The sequence below is a fragment of the Struthio camelus genome, chromosome 1, assembly GCF_040807025.1.
Source record: "Struthio camelus isolate bStrCam1 chromosome 1, bStrCam1.hap1, whole genome shotgun sequence".
NCBI lineage: Eukaryota > Metazoa > Chordata > Aves > Struthioniformes > Struthionidae > Struthio > Struthio camelus.
Genome location: NC_090942.1, coordinates 164,719,330 through 164,739,537, shown reverse-complemented (window position 1 = coordinate 164,739,537; position 20,208 = coordinate 164,719,330). Strand labels below are relative to the sequence as shown.

The 20,208-nt window shown below is 36.4% G+C and overlaps 1 protein-coding gene across 11 annotated transcripts in view; it reads right to left on the bottom strand.

The window, feature by feature from the left end:
• DOCK9 (dedicator of cytokinesis 9) overlaps positions 1–20,208 on the bottom strand; it is a 136,463-nt gene that overhangs the window by 96,184 nt on the left and 20,071 nt on the right. For 7 of the 11 annotated variants that reach the window (XM_068928500.1, XM_068928520.1, XM_068928527.1 and 4 more), the window contains exon 2: positions 2,562–2,678. In XM_068928500.1, coding sequence (XP_068784601.1) covers positions 2,562–2,678 — 117 coding nt within the window. Of the gene's footprint in view, positions 1–2,561; positions 2,679–5,434; positions 5,454–10,922; positions 11,087–20,208 lie in introns of those variants that run through there. The other 4 variants (XM_009680068.2, XM_068928536.1, XM_068928522.1 and 1 more) reach the window with 3 other exon arrangements.

Sequence of the window (20,208 nt, the reverse complement as noted above, 5' to 3'; positions counted from 1 at the left end):
TAAATTATCAGGGCTTGGCTTCCTTTTTAGGTAAGTGTTTTTTTAGATTGTAATCAGTTTAACCTAAGCAAGAGGAAAAACTTTGAAAGAAAAAAAGAACTGAATGCTGTAAGAGGAAACGGCTTGAACAGCTTTTCATACAATGGTAGGAGTTTCCACCTATAAACTGTTCAAAGTACACATACAGATAGTTCTAAATACTCTGTCTCATTATTTTAAATTCATCTTATAGGGGATGAAGGCAACACCAAGCATTTGAGCTGAGCCTTACCAAGAACTACCCACACATTGTGCAGTACCATCAAGTTAGAAGGAAAAGTATTAAAAAAATACATGTGAAGCAGAATGGCAAATATAGAAAATATGCCATTATTTAAAAAATTCAAATGATACTGGCAACCATCTCAAGATTTAAGGCTTCAAAACTGTAAATATGTTTATGGAAAACTGCACAGGGTTACATGGTTCAACTTGCAAAATAATAAATAAGAGGTCTGTGAGATAATGAACACTACAAAGAAAATAGATATAAGGTTTCTGTTCTCTGACTCTGTAATACTTTAACATATTGAGTATAGATTTAAACTCATCACAGACTGTTGAAAACAAAAAGGAGATCGCTTAGAGAGGTACTGGAGAGCTATATGTTTGTGCCAGTACATTTTAGAAGAAACTTTTCAGAAGTTTTATACTGTCAATCAGTCTTTACGTAAATCAAATTGAGGCTAAAATGAGATTCTACCAAGGATGACGGGGGAAACCCAGAAAACATGTTCAGATATTACAGTTATGATAGATAAACAAAAAAGGAAATTTGACTATATTCCTGAAATTATGACCACCTGAAGGGAATCCTTTGATATAAACACAAACTTAGCTGCTTTGATGAAAATCCGATCACAGAATCTAAACAAAGGATGACAAAAGCCAAGCTAGCTTGCAAACAAAATTCAGTCACTCCCTTTAAAGGGTCACTGAGAACCATGGACAAACTTCAGTCACGTAGGCCTGAAGTTTAGAACTGCAAAATAAACTTTTTGAAACAGCAGTTAAATATTTCAGACATATCACAGACGGTTCAAGCAAAATGCCTGAGGATATTCTTGACTGGCTTGTTTCTTCTGCTTTGATAATTAGGAGCTGGTTATCAGAATGACTCCCAGGAAATGAGTTAGTCCGTTAGATAAAAGTATACTTAGCAAAAGTACCCGCGGTTCTTCTTGATTAGAGTATTGAAGATCCACACTGTGGAAGGGAATCTAGCTTGCATGGCTTACTCACATTTTTCAATATGAACACCATTACGTGGTGTAGGTAGGCTCATCATAAGTGATCTAGTATTTGAAGACTAGTATCATTACATAATGTCCACAGGCAGCACAATTTTCTTTTGTGAGAAGTCTTACTTATACAGTCTTTCAAACTTTCATAGCTGGCTGAGAATACATGAAGCTCAAACTACTTTCTAAAAACCTGTAGCTTGCTAAAAATAGAATTTGTAACTCAGAGGAGGAAGGCTCTTGAGTAGAAAGTTACTCATGTAAGAATCAGTGGTAACGAAGCATAGACTACACTAAAACAGCAGAGTGTCCAAGTGGACTCAAGTAAATATTTTAACATGCTACAGAATATGTGAAAAAGCCAATATGTGTTACAGGATTTTATATGCTCTTTTGCAGAAATAGCTCATTAGCAACTCTCACTGTGACAAACATAACCTTAGCTTCAATTATTACCTGAACAAAGTGCTCAACTTTTCAATGTAAGTTTTCAGGAGTAAGTCTCACTGAGGTATTCAAGTACGATACAGCCCCCAGAAGTACTTAATTTACAGCTAGTTCAGATGTCTGCATACTTTTCAAACATAGGTAGACATTTTGACTGCAGGTACAGGGGGTTTATGAGAGAGACTTTTTCTTCATTATTTACACTAACTATAGTCTCAAACACATTTTGCTGGTTATTCTAACTTGCTCTAGCGAAGATTCAAAACCAGTGTATTTACATAGAAAAACACAGTTCTACAAAAATATATTAAGATTAGCACAAATTTCAGTTAATCGTAACTTTCTTAGGTCAGAGCCCTGTTGTGTGGGGTATATGCAGTCAAAACCCATTTTCGGCTGGTAACAAAAATGAGAATCACAACTTTCATTTAAACAGGTTCCTACCCTTCACTGTTACGGAGAGGAAAAAAAATCATTTTGAGAATTTAAACATGACAAAAAACAAATGCTTTTTTCGAACGAATGTCACGATTTCCTACTTCAGAAAGACAGAAACATACTTTAAAACGACACTCTGATCAGCTGCTTCAAAAGGCTTTAAGCTTGCTGGGTCGCGCAGGTAGAGCTCATAATCTGAAAGTATGAACAAAATGTGCTATTTCTTCTACTGCAACCTGGCAGAAGAAATCAAGCAGTGTAAAGAGTTTCTGATGACAAACATTTTTATTTTTTTTAAGCTAAAAAGAAAGAGTTAAATAGCAAAGTCATCAAAAGTTATTATCTCATGACTACTACTGCTAAAATATAATTAAAACAACAAAAACGTTAAATTACCTGAAAGTCATCATAAGGGAAAAGCAGCATCTCACGTAAAGCATCATTCAAAATCTGAGTTTTCCTCTGAACAATGACATTTTCATAGTCTATTGGTTCGATGAGCTTTGGTTTTGCCTACAAAAAAGGAAAGTATATTGTGAAATATTACCATTGACTCATTTTAAGAAGTCAGCCTGTAAAACGGTGGCAAATTCAGATTTCATCCACATTGCAAACAAAGTATTCAAAGTGTAGACTAAGTCACACTATGCCACATAACTAAATGCAACCGGTATTCATACACACAAGCCATGCTATTTGATTCAGAAGGAAGAAAGAAATGTACTAATCTCAGTCAGGTGTATTTAACATAAGAGCAGTATCAAGGCCAGCTTATACTATTATTATAGCTAATCAGACAACATGAGCTTTATATATTTTTCTATACCTTATGTCAATAAACTTTCAAAGTGCAGTTGTACTATACAGAAGAAGCATTTTGATTAGCAATCAGTAACTGTTAAATTTAAAAGCAGAATTAATCATTTGTATGGTAATAATATTCCTGAGAAACTATAAAGGTGTTTTTTTTTCCTCCAAACATGAATCAACTAAAGTCAAGTCTTCTATTCGTCAAAGAACTTGGAACGCTTTGGTCACAAAGTTACCAAAGGTCACAGGTTACCCAAGTCACCCGAGATTCTCTCATACCTTCCATGTCATAGTTTTACTGTTAATAAAAGAACGTAGAAGCATAACAGAGAGCAAAAGTTGAAAAGGTCAAAAAATAAAGAGTGGAAAATAAAACTACTAAGAAATGACGATGAATCAAGGGTACTGTTGTCAACAAAAATTGCTGCTGTTTTACAGTCACACTGGAAGGATTTCCTAAAAGTTCATCGTCCATATAATATAACAGTATGCTCAGCCCAGGCCAGTACAGTTAGCAGCCACATTTGAAGATCATTATGTTGAGCTTACTACCTTTCTCCTCAGAGGAGATTAAAAAAATCAGTCGTTGAACTATCTATATTACATCCCAAAACGTTTCAAGGGCTTAGCACCTGAACCAGAGCTGCTGCTACATCTTCTCCTCTTTCACAAACATTGCTCATCACAAAGCCATGAACTAACACCACTGTTCATTAGAAAAGCCTCAATTTTATGTTCGTGCACTCCTCTATAGCTACAGTGATTGGACCATTTTGACTCACTTCAGTAAATGCATGAGATAAGCATGCAAGTGCAGCATAAGAGAAAAAGTTACATTTCCTTTAACTAAACGCAAAATATTTTGGTTTCCAGACAACTTTGTTAACACTGTCTTTAAATATTCAGACTACTGTAATGAGACCCATGCCACTGAAACGGCACGTTCCAAGCTTCCTTAGTTCTCGAAAGGGCAAATGTACCTTCTTCACTCATGCACTTCTAATTCCCTAGATGGAGGCTCTGCCAAATTATTCCTTCACAAAATTTCAGTTTGGACAACCCAGTTGTGCTACACTGTCAGGACCAGTTCTGAATCCAAAGAAATTCCAGTACCTTCACATACCCTCTTCAACTATTCACCAACACAGTAACTGCTATAAATTTGTTTTGTTAAGCTCATGAAACAGGGGTAACACAGAGTATGAAGAGACCTTCAAACGTTACCGCTCGTTAAGAAAGTTATAAGACAACATTTATCTTTCAGGAAGCAAGACACCTTCCACAGTTGCCTACCTTTAGGGGAAGCAAAAAGTAAATAATTCAAATTAAACTAGGTCTGAGAAATGAGTGGGAGGAAAAAAAAATGTAGTCCTGTACACACACAGTTTCTTTTGATAGCTAAGGGTGTGGCTTCACAGCTGGCTTAAATTGATCCAAAGGAGGGCTGACTGCAAAAGGATCCTCTCTCTTTTGCAGCACGTTCCTGAGCTCTCTCACACTAGCACCAGCAACTAAGAGTCACATTTTGAGGCAAACTAGGGAGATGATCAGGCTTTATGGGATTCCTCCCAGCCAGGTAACTTTCAGTCAGATCAGCTCATTGAAATGCTGTCCACATGCTGCAGGCAGGACCACTTGTGCCAATAGATGGGAACTGATGCAATCCTTTCAGGAGCAGACCAGATTCAGATTAGTAACAGAATATGAAACGTGGTCCTAATTGAAAGCTGTTGTAAAATAATTTGTAAATTCTGGTACTTATGTTTCACTGTAACACACAATTTAAAAAAAAAAAAACGCCCTTTAAAAAAAAATTAATTTAGGCTACACATTTTAATATATTTAAAATGCATCTTGGAAAGCTTTTTAAAGGAAACGAAAAACATATGCATGGTCAACATAGTTGGAACCTTCATCACACCAGGACATTCACTGCCTGAACTGCCTGATGCTGTGGTAGAATGACCACAGCATCAATTCCATTAGCATATGGCAAGAGAAAGCTGTCACCTGAAATCAGGAAGGAACTTCTATTTGGTTCTGCACATGATCAGCATTTTCATCCTTTCCTACCTGGTGCTGAAGAGCTACATCCATCCTCCTGGTAATTCTCTCGGGAAGGTGGTGGGTGACAATTGGAACAATGCTAGCTTTGGCTCTTCTCATTTTACAAGCAACAATCCAGGAAAAGAATAACTTTTATAACAACCTAAAGTTGTTTCACAAGCCCCCCCCCCCCAAAAAATCACTTCTCTAGCACAGCCAATTTGAAACAATATATGTATATAATGCAGCTTCAAAGCTCCCCCAAAGCATCCATTTCGTTGCAAATGCATGGCTCTAACCTATATTACAAAATAGGTCTACCACAACCCTAAAGCTGATAAAAGGAACCTTAAAAGCAAATGAGCTTTGCCCTGCACAGCATGAGGTAAGCAAAGATTAAAAAAGAATCCTACCTTACTAGAAGCTTTTCAAGAATCTAAAGCTCTCTAGAGCAGAGATCCTGAGTATACATCTCTAAGTCAATGGGACACTGATAGAGTGATATCAGAAAACCACGTAAGCTTCATATTCAATCAGTAAAGTATCTTCTGCTTTACAGAAATATCATTTCTGTAAAAATTCTTGAAGAATTTCCTTCTCCAAGCTTCTCCAAATGACTAAGAAAGAAATGAATAGTACTTTGTCAGATTCAAAGAGTAAGAAAAGGAAGAGGATGTTTTATCAGTTTAAACCAGATATGAAAAAAAACAAAAAACAAAAAAGCGCCAGCACATTGACTTTGGCATTTAGCCAAACGTAAAGCATTACAATGAAGCAGATCCTCTCAAGCTCTTTTTCAGAGAAATCATTTTCCGGTCTATTATTTCATGTAATGCAAAGGAAAAGACTCAGTATTATTGAATTTGATTTACAGACCAGCTGAGATAGATAAAACACAGCCTGGTCAAGACTACAAAATCATATTTACAGATCGTTACAAATGATCAAGTTACAAATAAGGCTTAATTTTTCCTATTAATTTGCAACAAATACCTTTTTTATTTCCATAATCTAAGAAAATGCTAAGAGTGCAGTATTTCATGAAGTCCATCACTTGGGTTAGCCTGTGCCATGTTTGTAGGAAGATAAAACAGAGCATCTGCTGTACCAGTTTATCTTTGCCAATGTCTTTCAGGTATAGAATTTTAATCAGAAATAAAAAGCATTTTAAAACAGCAGTGATGACACCAACACGTTAACTATTTTAATCCATCGGAGCATGGCTTATGCATTTGGACAAATATTGTCAAAAGTCATCAGAATACAACGCAAGAATTTTAAGTTAGCAGTTCAATGATTGCCTAGATTATATGTTACAGAAAAAATAATGAAATATACTTTCTTGTAGGTTGCAGTTCAGACAAACATCACCTTTCACTTGCTTCCTCACAAAACAAGGTACGGTCAGGTTTTTCATATGAGTAAGGGTTAGCCTCATACTACAAAATATCATATATCTTATAAATATATATCTATAGCACATATTCCCGTAAAAGCTTAAGAAGATCCCACAAAAAGTGGAAGGAAGCTTTAAGCAGTAGCAGGCAGCAAAGTATATGAACTGATCAGTACACAGTGTTATATATTTGCCAACACTGACCTGAAACAAGGCACTTGGAAAGGACAACAAGGCTATTTAATACTCCACCTGGATAATGGCTCATTGTACCTTATGTCCCACAATCACAATAAAATTGTCCAGGTTGGGTTATTTTTAATCAACTTTGAAATCCATTTTAAAAAATTGTACATACCACAGAGGTTATTCTAAAACATTACATTACTCATTATGGGTAAGGTTAATTTGGTAAGTTAAATTTTGGGACACCAGGAGGGAATAAGCTTTTATAGGTTTATGTAAAGAACATCCTGCCGCTGTGTCTATATTTAAGTAACTCTACGCTTTCATTGACAAATTCAAAACTTTTAAGTCTCTAGGACCTACAACCTTTTTTGCACAGTATTTCTGTAAAAAACAACAATCACTGCTACAATTTTTTCCAGTTTACCCTGAATGATTGATAACCTTCGTTCTATTGTTTATCCAACTATGAAGGAGTCTGTAATGGAAGAAAACGGGTGTTCCCAAATCTCAGCAAATACAGTGAAAATTACAAAGCTTCATGGTTTTATTTATAAGACATATTTAGTTGATGACCAAGGTCCACTTAAACATAAGAACACTTTCTAGAGCTCAAATGTTTTGATAAGACCTTCTGCACTGCATGTATTTACATCATGTTTTTAACATGCATTGATTTCCAGTTATTTAACTTTTAGCCTCTTCTGTGTTTTGCTTTACCTTCAGACACAGAAGTGACCATCCTGTGTCCTATTAAGTTCTCTTGTCAACACAAAAGCTTCCAACAACAGAATTAGATTTTGGCAAAGCTCTGTTAGAAATACTGAAGTTTCTTACATTTTACTACCTCTAGTGCTTTTTTAAGCAGAAAGACGGCCTCCTGAAGTTCCAACTTCCCAGAGACATCATCTGATGCGACAAGCAGCTACTGCTCCCAATACAGTATCAAAATGCAACTTGACAGCAGGAGTCCTAATTTATTAATTTCTTACAACCGCTAACACAATAGCGGCTCATTCCAGGTACGGTTTTGGGGCAACACCCAGAAATTCCAAGTGCTTTCTCCTGGGCTCTTTTTGCTTGTTAAACGCAGAAGCAAAGATATTCCATGGTATAATTTCAAGCAGAGGAAAACAAGAGAGCACACATACTAAGATACCAATACTGAAGACACATACAACGCAACTCCTTTTGTGAGCCTACCCATACTTCTGCTACCATTCTTGGATAAAGTAGTCTTACACTGTTAGGGGACATATTTAATACTTCACTGGAAAATTAAAACTAACCGAAGAAGCAGTGGTTTTGACAGAACATGCCTCTAAAAATCTTTAAGGTTTTGGGTTTTTGAAACATTTCTCACGGAAGACTGACTTACTGATCTTGGTATTAAAAATTATGTAAGACTGACAGTAGAATATACCTCAGTATATTTAAAAAAAAAAAGTTTCCTGCTTCAGTTTTACTGTGTTCCCATCTCTTAAAAATTGTTCACCATTTGTGAACATATTCTTTCAAAAGATATAGTAAAAATTAAAAAGTTGAAGTAAATGATTTTAGGTACACAATCCATTTCTCTACCAAAAACTTGTCTGACCAAGTGGCTTCGTAAAGGACCTAATATGAGGGCAGTAAAAGGAAAATAAAATTTTGAATATGACTGCCTTGAGCATCAAATATGCAATGGCTGAAAGTTAACGCTAGACAAATTCAGACAAACATTCACATTATCAGAAAAGCATTCAGTTATCCAAAAGTTCCACGTGTAGCTAAAGTGAACTTCACTGCCTGTTTTTCCTCAGCATTTAAAAATAAGAAAACAAACAAAAACCTAACCTTGATTTTAAAAGTTACACTTTATTTCAAATAGGAATTATTATGGGAAACTTTACAGCTTGTATTATGCAGAAGGTCAGACAAGATGATCATAGTGATCTCTTCTGGCTTTAACAGTAACTATGCAAAAATTATTCTCTTCAGTATCCACTTATAAGGCAAGAGAAGCTAATTCAAGCACAACATTTGATCAAATAACATTGTTTCAGTATCACATGAGATGCTCACAGTTATAAATATTCACTGACATAAATATTCCAGCAGACTCTTTCACATGCATTTACAAGAATTAAATGAATATCACAAAAAACTTTTTGCTTCCTTGAGGTCCTGACAGCTGATTCTATCCTATCCTTACAAGAGTACTCAGAAAACTAGAGCACTGAGTGAATCACACGATAACTGCCCATACGGAAGAAATACATCTACACCTCAAAGAACAAATCACAGTTTTTAGGCAGCAACCAAATGCAGTCTTACTAGGTTGAACCAGAAGCCTACTGTTCCAAACTATATTCTAAAAAGCAATCTAGTAAAATTCTAAGGTTTCAAATCTACACAACAAAAAATTTCATTGTTTATATTTGTTACACCAACTAGCAACATATTAGTCTTACTCTTTACCTTACTACACACCGTATCAGCAAGAAAACAACTACTTTCACTGTGGCAGTAAAAATCTACTGCCCTATTGCAGCCCAAAGATATCAAAATGGATGTAAATATCATTGTTAAATGAAATATACTGCCCTACTTTTTGCTTCGTGTCTAACAACACACCCTATGCAAAGTGTCCTTGCAGCAAGCGGCCTCATCACCATTTCATCTAGTTTTCCTCAATAAAACAAAAAAGCAGAAGCAAAAAACATCTGTAATTATATGCCATCTATATACACACTTGTCTATATATGTAACAGATTAAGACAAAGATAGCAACTGAAATGACAGCAAAGACATTTCTGTATGTGACCTGCGTTGAACCTAAACGTTCTTTCCTAGAAATACTGACCTTTGTTTTGTATGCACCCACCTTCTACAATATTTGAAAATGGTATAAAGAGCGAAAACACCTATCATGTATGAACATTAAAATTAAGTAGTATCTGGAAAATTAAAACAATTTACTTCATAAATATTAAAATTAAACACAGTAACCTGCTTTACTTTGTTTTTAAACTAACAACATATGCCTGTTGATAAACTACAGTATCCTAAACATCTGCAGAAACACTATTTAAATATCTTCTTAGAGTATTCATGAGGGAATAAAAACAGTTCTAAATAAAGTTAAGCATTCCAAAGGCAGGAAAGCACACACAGGATTAGGTCATGTTGTACTGATGAAAATCTGGACCAGAAATCAGAACACACCCATAGGAAAAAAAAAAAAATCACATTTTACTGACAACTGAATAGCAAGAAACTAAAACGACAGTGCAAGGGAAAACAGAAGTTTTCTACCAACACACATGTAAGCTTCTAGTCATATGCAATTAACAAGTCTCCTGAAGTTTCAGAAGCACATTACTAAATGCAGATGTTAGGTTCTTAAATGCATAGTGTGGAGCTCAAGTGGGAATCATAATCTGAGGATCACAGCTCCCACTAACTTCAGCCACAGCTGGGCAAATAAAGAGGAGACCTTCATCCTTTTATTCAGCAATTAAGCTTGAGATATTAGTAAGTAAAACTGAAATTTTATCTAGAATGATTTAAATACTTCTTTCTACTCCTATATAAGCATACACTGATTAGTTTAACAATCCTCCTCTGTTATTTGAAAAGGTTTATTGTCTTAGTTGCAGTGAGTTGGTGGATTACTTACAGCTTGCTTATTATGTTCTCTTGCTGTACTGTAAAAATTCCAACAGAAGTAGCGTATAGCAATATATTAAAAACAGCACTTATTTGATTACCTCCCACACATATAGAAATGTTTCACTTTCCCCTCACTGAAAACTACTTTAAAACTTTAAATTTCTAAAAAACGTGCACTGAAGGCATTGAAAAACAGATCTTTGAATTCAAGGATATGTCTGAACTATTTTTAGGCAGTTTTTAGAACATTTAAGTTAAATCTGTGGCATGCAGTCTTCAAAGACTTCAAAAATATTTTAATTGAAAGATACACTAGGCAATTAAAAAAATATAGGTACTAGAATGGACTTTAAAATGTAAGCAGTCTTCGTGCTAGGCTTTAAGAGCTATACAACCACACTGGACAGAACAGACACTGAAAAACAATAAATATAAAAAAAAAAAGTCTGAAGTCACATTCAGAGAGCCAAAGACTAGGTAAACAAGAACCACAAAAAATAATAAAAGAGACAGACAACATATGAAGAATCAAGAACAAATCCGAAAAGTATATTTACAAGCAATAATCCTGGAATTTCTCGTTAGCAAGAGATTAAGCAGTTTTCAAAGGAGGACAGAACTGAAATTATCAAAGAGAAGAGACAGCTTATTTAAACAATTCTTACCAGCATTACTACAGGACTGTCCACTTCTACCTCACAAGGACCTGCATCCTTGCACTGCTGTGGAGACTCTATAATAAGTTCTTTTTTAGGATTTCTGTTCATTCTTGCCTGCATTCTTTGATCGAAAATGCAGAGAACAGCAAAACTGTACGCTTTTTTGGCACCAAAGTAATCAACATGCCAGTGATCTAGTGAAAACAATAGCTTTTTCCAGGCACAAACAGCAGAAAGTACAACTAGTCTAACTTCTCAGCTGCAGTTTGCTAAATCTATCATGGTGGGAATGCATGACAGACAGAGCCCAGCCCCTCAGCATGTTGTATTCCTCTGAGAGGAGAGAGGGGGAAAAAAAAAAAAAAACAAGCCACACAAAAAGGTGGATCCATTTTAATGCCTTAAGAATATGAATCAAACATACTGCAAGAGAATCTGCGTTTCTAAAACAACCATGTAAAATAATCCCAGTCTTTTTATAGCACTCTTAAAACCAAGGATTCAATATTTTAAAATATTTTATCATAAACAGTTAGCTAGTTTATTGACAACTGGGCATTTTCAGAAGTATAAAAGTGTTCTTTTTATACATATATATGTATACACACAAATTTCAGTTACTCAGGTACTATCAACAGTCAGCCACTAACCAAATACTTTCTAGGACCAAACAGGTAAGTTGTTCTTCCTGGGGAAAGAAGACAACGGGGCGGTGGGGGGAACACAGACACAAAACCTCAAAAAAAATCCCTAAACAATCTCATTGTTAAACCAGTATTAAAGATTTTCCTTCACATTACATTATCTTCGCAGTAAAAAAAAAAAAAAAAAACCTCACATGCTCTACAAAGACATTAACTCAAAAATAAAGTAGAAAACAGTTCTGAAAGTCCCACATCTTTCTGTATCACTGCTTTTATCTACCACTCAAGCCTAAAAAGCCAACAATTCATGAAAATATAACAGGCCAAAGACACACATTACTCTTTATATCTTCAACTTTCAAATACTGAGCTCTTAAATAAGCCAGTTAGTCCATTTATGTCACGTACATTATTAGCTGTGTCAGTTCATTCTTCCTTCTCTGGAACTCTCCAAAATCTGGAGATACCTATTCACTGATCACCCTCCAAAAAACACACTCAGGAGACAATGCTACATCTTTATACATCTTAAGCCACCTGGGAAAAGCACAGTTCTCCAGCCATGAAGAACTGCCAGCCATCACTCACTGGCTTCCATCTGATTTTGTTTTTGCTGATAGAACCAACATTTTTTTTTTTTTTTGGGGGGGGGGGGTGCTTCCTGTGTAGTGAATAGTTTTCAGAAGTGTCTCTTTGACTGTTTGACTACTTGAGACTACACAGTGCTTGGTGGTTAGTATCCTCCGCTCCTGAGTTTAACTGTAATATAAACTCAAGTCATGCTTCAAACTTTGCTTTTGTAATCCAATGTATTCTCATACTATACCACTGCCTATAGACCACAGTTCAGCCTATACACACTTGCAATGTGTACACATCAGTACAATTCTCTGGCATGCTGCAAAGCAATTTTTAATGCAAGCGGGTCGATGTTTTCAGGATTTTTGAATATTGACTACTTGAATAAACTAGCTACCTCACAAGCAGTAGTTTTAATGCGTGATTGTCAGTTCCTCCTGAAAAGAGTAAGCTGCGATGAGTAGTTTTCTGCATGTTTGGGAGGGAGATATTTTGTTTTTCCTTTGTTTCTTTTTAACAGTAATGAGCTGTAACCTCCAAAAGCACAAAATTCAGTAGCTGTTTTGATTTATCAATCAAGACTACATTTGAGAGAAAATCTAATTGCCCAGGGAAGTGTATTCCTATTTTGGATCCCTGTCCATTAGGGCTCCCAGATAGCTTTGGAAACTTTAATAGTAAAAGCGTCATGGAGAAGACAAGCATGCTAAGCAGACTTAAATATACATAATGATGATGTGCTTCAAGATGCTTCATTCAGTGAAGCTTCCCACTTAGGTACTCCTAGATAGAAAGGCAGACTGTAGTAAGTAAAGAAAGTAAAGAAAATCTTTCTAATCAAGATTCTGAAGTACACATTTATCAAGATTATAAACAGTCTCCAGGTATCAGCAAATGGCTTTTTTTTTTCTACTGCAGCTATTTAACAGCATTTGACTGTTAAACTGGCTGCTTTTCTGATAACTAACAGGAAAAAGACATAAAGATATTCCCTGTCACTACTGGAAAGTGAACTAACATGTACTAAGAGTCAAACTATGGCATCACAAGCTTCATTTTTCTCTCAGTTAGTTACATGGATGAAAGTAACACTGTTCAACAAATGAGCAATCTTCTAAAATGTAGGACAGGATTAATCAAGATACTGATAATAAGTGGAACATATTTTTCAGTAACGGAAATAGGGTGCATGGAAAGGAATAAAGAGGACGGGGCCAGACTCTTTTCAGTGGTGCCCAGTGACAGGTTGAGAGGCAGTGGGCACAAACTGAAACACAGGAAGTTCTGGCTGAACATAAGGAAAAGCTTTTTTACTGTGAGGGTGACTGAGCACTGAATCTAGTTGCCCAGAGATATCTCCGTCCTTGGAGTTATTCAAAAGCTGTCTGGACAGAGTCCTGGGTAACCTGCTGTAGTAGGGAGTTTGGACTAGATGATCTCCAGAGGTCCCTTCTAACCGCAACCATTTTGTGATTCTGTGAAATACTAAACTGGGAGTAAGATATAAGCCAAATCCTCTGGTCTTCTTCACTTACCCCCTCCTCGATCTAGTTCTCCTTGTCTTCACTTACAGTTTAGACACATACAGTAGAAGAATGGATCATGACTCTTGGGTTTGAATTCTGTTCCACAAGTCAAGGCCACAAACTATAACATACACATTTAAAAAAACAAATTAAACAAGCCTTTAAGTCACTGCTTTATCTTTACTCTAAAAAGAACACTCATGACATCTGTTGTATCCCTAGCCTCTTATAGACACCTCTATTGCTGATTCCCTTTAGGTGGGATCCCGAGTTACTGTACCTACACAAAGCCAACTTTCCATACAATGCACTGCTAATATTAAAAGCAACAAATACAAATAGATAAACAACCATAAGAAAAGTGAAACTGGAGGACTTGGTATAAATTAATGACTCCCCATTTTGACTTCCTGTTTTAACTATTTCCCACGTTGTACTAGAATATAATTCTGCTAGAATAAGACTTAAGTTTTTCTAGTTTTAATAATAAAAGCCAGCTTCATGTGAAAACAAGTATTTTCAGTTGGTTCATTGCTTCAGAATAAATAAAGCAGAAGAAGGCAGACAGACCCCTTCTGCTTTTTAAAAACTGTAACCACTTTGGAATTCCAGAAGACTATCTGCAGTCCTTGCTAACATGCAAAGATCAGTTCGAGCTCCGGGGTTATGAGCCAGTGTAAATTAACAACCTCCAACAAGCAACAGGTGGCCAAGAACATTCACAGTTCCTGACAATCGGTTATAGATACCACACAAAAAAATAACACAGGTAATGACAGGAAATGGTGAAAGAACTATAAATACTGGTAAGGAGTAGAACTGGAAAAGGGATACGTCAGGCTGACATGATAGTAGCGCCCTCTGTAGATCAAGAGCTTTGGATCAATTTTGTTTAGTATTTTCACTCACACTTGGGTAGAAATCCTATGACCACACAGATGACAAAAGCAGAAAGTTCTGTGATCTACTAAGAAAGCCAACAGATCTCAAAACCTAGAAGAGCAGAAACTAGTCTGAGTCTGTAGTACAAAATCTACAAGCACATTCTTAGAGGCCAATAAAATAGTCTGCTACAGACCAGAAGCTTGTCAGTTGGAAGTGAATGGAATGGATGCACTAGTTGATTAAAAGGTGACTGTAAGCTATCAATGTGATTCACCCATGAACAGAAAGCAAATATAACCCTAGCATGCACCAAAATATATTTCCAGTGCAGATGTTAACAGTTCATTCATTGAGAGTTTTATAAAACCTCATTCGGAATGTTCATACTCATTCACAGACTAAAAATAAAAGCAAAAAAAAAAAAAAAAAGAAGGCAAATTGGAAGGGAAAGCATTATGTCACAGAAGATGAGAGCACGCCTGTGTTTCTTAACATATTACAGTTAAGGTTCATAGGGCGTATCGTTGCTGTAAACACACCAGGGAAGGAAGAGAAAGTTTAAGTGGAAGGACTATCTTGATGTGGGAATGAGCAAAAATAGCCAGCCACAACTGCATTTAGGATACAAGAATTAATTTCGGTTACTGATTTTCATATATGAACAAAATTATGACGTTTCATAAAAAATTTCATGAGGTACAATGGATCACTTCTCAGAATATCAACTGTACTAAGCTCTTACTTCACGCATGAGTATTTCCAGCAAAAGAACTAGATATAGCATGGCAACTCTATTCTGCTATATAAACAAGAGCAGTTGTGCTACAGGAAATAATACTAACACAGGGAACTAGAGCCTTCTGGGTCTTGTCACAACAGAAACTTAAGTACAGATTTTACAAGAGGACCGAGATGAAGAAACACACTAAATACAGTTCATAGTTCCATCAGCACTGAAATAAATAAAGCCAGATGCATTAACGTACATCTCATAGTTAACGGCAAATCTGAAACAATTTATCCTCGCTGTAAGTATATTTGGTTTCTCACCAAAAAGCTACACAACAGCTAATCAAATACAAGAGAAGGAAACTAGCAGTTTAGTCAAATTTACAAAAACAGATCTTCCTGTGTAAATTAACGTAGACAATAGTTCAAGAACATTGAGTTTTACTTCACTTTTATTTTGGACCAGCTCCTTTTGTTTTCAAAAAACGGAAGTACAGAACAGCTAAGACTAAATTATAATGGTATAATTTAGGATTTGAGGATGCAGCTGCCAAACAGAAACTTGTTTCATTGAGATGCAGCTGCAAATATAATTAACTGCATCCAGAAATGCATGGCTTTATTATTATGCACAGGGTACTTGCAAACACTAAGGCTAATAAGGAGTTAAAAATACTTGCACACTTTTTAAATATCATTTTTAGCTTAATTTAACAAAGGCTTCTAGTTTTAAACTGAAACGTAGTTTAGCCTATTCAGGTACTTCTCTTCAATGCATCTGAATGACTTAATTCAGTTTTCTTTACCAATCACTCTCTCTGTTCTTTTCAAAACCAGAATGAAAGGCAAGGAGATATCCAACATTTTTACAATATCAGTTTTAAGATATAGAAATTATTTTTTCTTTCCAAACGGTTAATGTAAAAATTTCTAGCTTGCATTTCATTAACACATGCACATCCCATTACGAGAGATTATTTTATTTAACCACAAAAAAATTGCCAAGCAGTATTGACAAAGCTATATCCTGCACCAAATAGACTTTAATTGCTAAATTGATGTGTGTTTCCAATACTGAGGACTTAACAATTCCCCCAAAAACTTAATCCATAAAAAATACCCAGGAAAAGAAAAGAACACGCTTCTTACCTGGCCACTGCACAGTCATAAGAGGAAAGTTACTTTGTAAAAGATGTATATTAAAAAAATATAAATAATATATTATGATTCATAAAGTAAAAAAGACAAAAAACAGGACTTTTAAAGACCTGCTGAAAGTTTATCAACTTGCTACAGGACCTGTAGCTCTCTAGCATTTAAATGCAATTAAAAAACCAAGATACTACTCAATTTGTTGTATTAGTTACCAGAATAAGTTTCAACACAGAAAACTAAGCAAGTACAAAAAGAATGTCACTGTATAGAAGTCATTTGACCACGTTTCCAACATAGATCCCAAAATCGCAGAAAATTACTAGCTAAATAGAGACCTAACTGAACAATAACTCAAGATTATTATGGATATAACACATTTTTTCTTTTTACAAACACAGAGGGCATGAAGGTCTTTCCATGCTACTTTTACTAACTGCACTAAGAGAAAAACGTAGCCTTTTCATATTACTTGCAAGTGTCAAACATCTAGCTGCCTTCTTGCACCACACACACTTAAGGAGCCTTTCAAAATTACATAGGTAAAAAACTTCTCTGTGCTCCCAGTACACCTCCATGCTTTATCCACTAAAATTTCTGCCCGGAAGGCAGAACATACATACACATTCTTATTCCTTCAGACCACTTTTCACTCCAAGAGCTGGCTTTCCCAACGTACAATACCACGTAATGACATGTAAGCAATAGCCAGAAAACAGGCAGCATATGTGAATTTCCTCTGAACGTAGAGGGAGAAAACATCAACTGGCTACTGTTACTGTAATAAGGGGCTAAACAACGAGGAGCTAAGTTTAAGGACATTTCTTTTGGTCCCAGCCCCATCTACAATCTGTATCAAGACGACTAAACTCAATAATCCCTGTTGAGTAGCAGATATCAGCATTCATTGAACGTACCAGCTACAATCACAGGCATCAAACTTGTCTCTGCTAACTATATTAGCAACTTGCCATGAACTGGAAAGAACTGTTGCTTAATTGGTGGCAAACGTGGGTGGGGAGATTAATCCTGCTGTAGGTTTGCATATTCTGTACATGCAAAAACAGGAGGATTTGACATCATTTACTGGAACTTTTCATTTGTTCTTGACCCCTTTGCAGCTCTTTAAATTCCCTGGCAACTCACAGCATCTTACTAGCTGACAACTCTGAAAAATAGGAAGGAAGGGTAGACTACTGAATGTTTTTTTGTTTGTTTGTTTGTTTTGTTTTGCTTTGTTTGTTTGTTTCTGCTTTGTTTTTAAGAGAATGGTTCAAATGAAAGTAAGGACCCACTTTAGCAGAATGACAACCACCATCCAGAGCCAACAGTTCTTGCTCTCATCTGTATTAGTAAGAGATATTCTAGCACTGCCCTCCCACACTTGGCACACCTTGCCTTGCTGCTATGTTAAAGGCATACGGTTTAAAGTGTCAGTGGATGACTCAGTGTTGCAACTACACATATCTTAAAAGCGCTAAGTTTCTTCAGTGGCCAACGGATACGCACTTGTTCTGGAAGAATATACTGAAGAGAAAGGCTCAGCCAGCAGACAGCAGATGGAATACAGCGTGCAGTTCACTTGCAAAGTCCCTGCCAAACACATCACATCCAGATAGAATAGAAAAGGTCACAAGAAAGTCAGTTAGGAAGAGTCATTCCTCCTGGGGCAAAAACTGCAAACTTATAAAGTTTGTATTCCCCTCCCCCAAGTAGGGAGTACATTCTCTAGCAAGAAAATCATTCCGGCAACAAATCTTTACAAAAGTATAAGACACAAGATATGAGTGAGCTAAATATTAAGCACCTTTTCATGTGGTCAACATGCTCTTATTTTAGTGACTTTCCACAATTACGTCACATCTGCATGAGAATCAACCCCACTCTAGAACAGGCAGAACCACTATCCCTCTTTTTAGGGGGCATTTCTGTCAGTTAGAATTATACCAACCTCACATTTTTTAAGAATTCAGTTAAAGTTATCCTCAAAATATTATTTTTAGGGAGATACTCAAATAGCCCAAAAGCCAGGACAGAGATGCTGAGATCCCACAAAGAAGTCAGGCCTCTAGTCAGCACGTAAGTAAGCTGCATTGAAGAAAAAAAAAAAACACAACACACACGTACAGGTCTATACTGTTACTCAGGAAGTTGGAATAAAAAGAATGATCTGCCTCTTTTAGTGGCAGCATAAACTTAACAAGATTCTCCCCATCAGTCCCTCTATTGAGTACACAAGGTTTTGGATAATGCATTTTTAAAAGCTCTTTATTCCACAGAATAAGAATTTGGCCAGACAAAACTGTTAACACCAACTTGGCATATCTTGTATACTACGCCTCAAGCAGACGTTACCATTTGTCAGGTAAGATGCAGTACCTTAGTTTGTTCACTTTGTGACAAACACGTACTAAAATAAGTTTAATATCACAGTAGAGCTAAATGAAAAATAATAGGCAAAGTACATCAGATTCACGTCACACTTTTTCGTATTGTTAGCTATGAAGTATCAATTTAAGGTGCACTTGCTTCACTACCTTGTAACTGACTACATCATGAGGCAGCCATCTTAGAAGAAATCTTTCTGTTTTCATGGAAAACCTGACAGTTCCTTATGGTCCCAGGGGAAGAAAAAAAAAATAATAATAATCAGTAGAATTTAGTCAGGATACAAAACTTCAAGGTAAAACCACTCCTCTGCTACATGATTTAACTATCATTCTCAAATACTTTCATATAGGTGTGGCAAGCAGAAACAGATTGTCAGTCAGAACTGTCTCGGACTGGAAATGGCTTCTATCCTACCTAAACTGTAGCTTACAAATAGCAGAAACCAGTGGGACAACATGGACACCAGACCAAAGACAAAAAGCAAGTCAAAACCCCAAGTCTCTTGAACAGAAGCTGTTTTTCGCTAAGCAAGTCTGAAGTAGTGGTCCCTCCACTGTTTAATATCAATCTTACAAGACTTTTTCCAGGAGCTATTTGCTCCTTGAGGATATCATTAATTCAGCTCTTGCCCTTTGAACTGCGGTAAGCCCATCTTAGTTTGGCTATAAACTGAACTACAGATCTGTCTTGGACTTCACACAATAAAGTTCTGAAGAAACAAGAAATCTGCAAGAGCTAGCAGCTGGCTCCCAGCTCCACTGCACTCACATTTAACTTCATGCCAGACAAGGATACCTGCATCTGCAGATGAGCGTTCCTGGCTGTTCCAAAATCAGGTGGAAGAAAAAACTAATTAGGGAGAAAGAGCAGAGGAGTCAGCTCCTTTCTGTATGTTCACCATGTCTAGGCTCCAGTCTTCAAGGCACAGCCTGTGCAGCTTCTCCACCATAGAAGTCTGCTTCCTTTTCCTCAAGACCTTTTATGGCTTTAAAGTTTTTCCAGCTCCAGATATTTTGTTGCTTACAAAGCAGGATATCCAGCTGCTGCACTCAAACTGAATATTTGCTATCCAGCTCCACCATAATGCCTTATTTTTTGGCCCAAGTATCTTTTGTCCTACTCCTCACTGTAACTTGTCATGGAAGAACAATGGCTTATGCACACAGATTTGTACCAACAATGATCAGAATTCATCCTCAGTCTTAACTAATTTTTCCCTGAAGATACAATGTTTAATTTTATCTTTTGCATGCCAATGTACTGAGTGCCTGCCATCCTATGTCTGATGATCATCTTACCTGCATGTTTCAAAGAAGTTTATTCGCTGCAGGGAGAATGAGTTCGGTGAATTTATGCTTCAACCCCCCCCCTCCCCCCTTGCTGAGA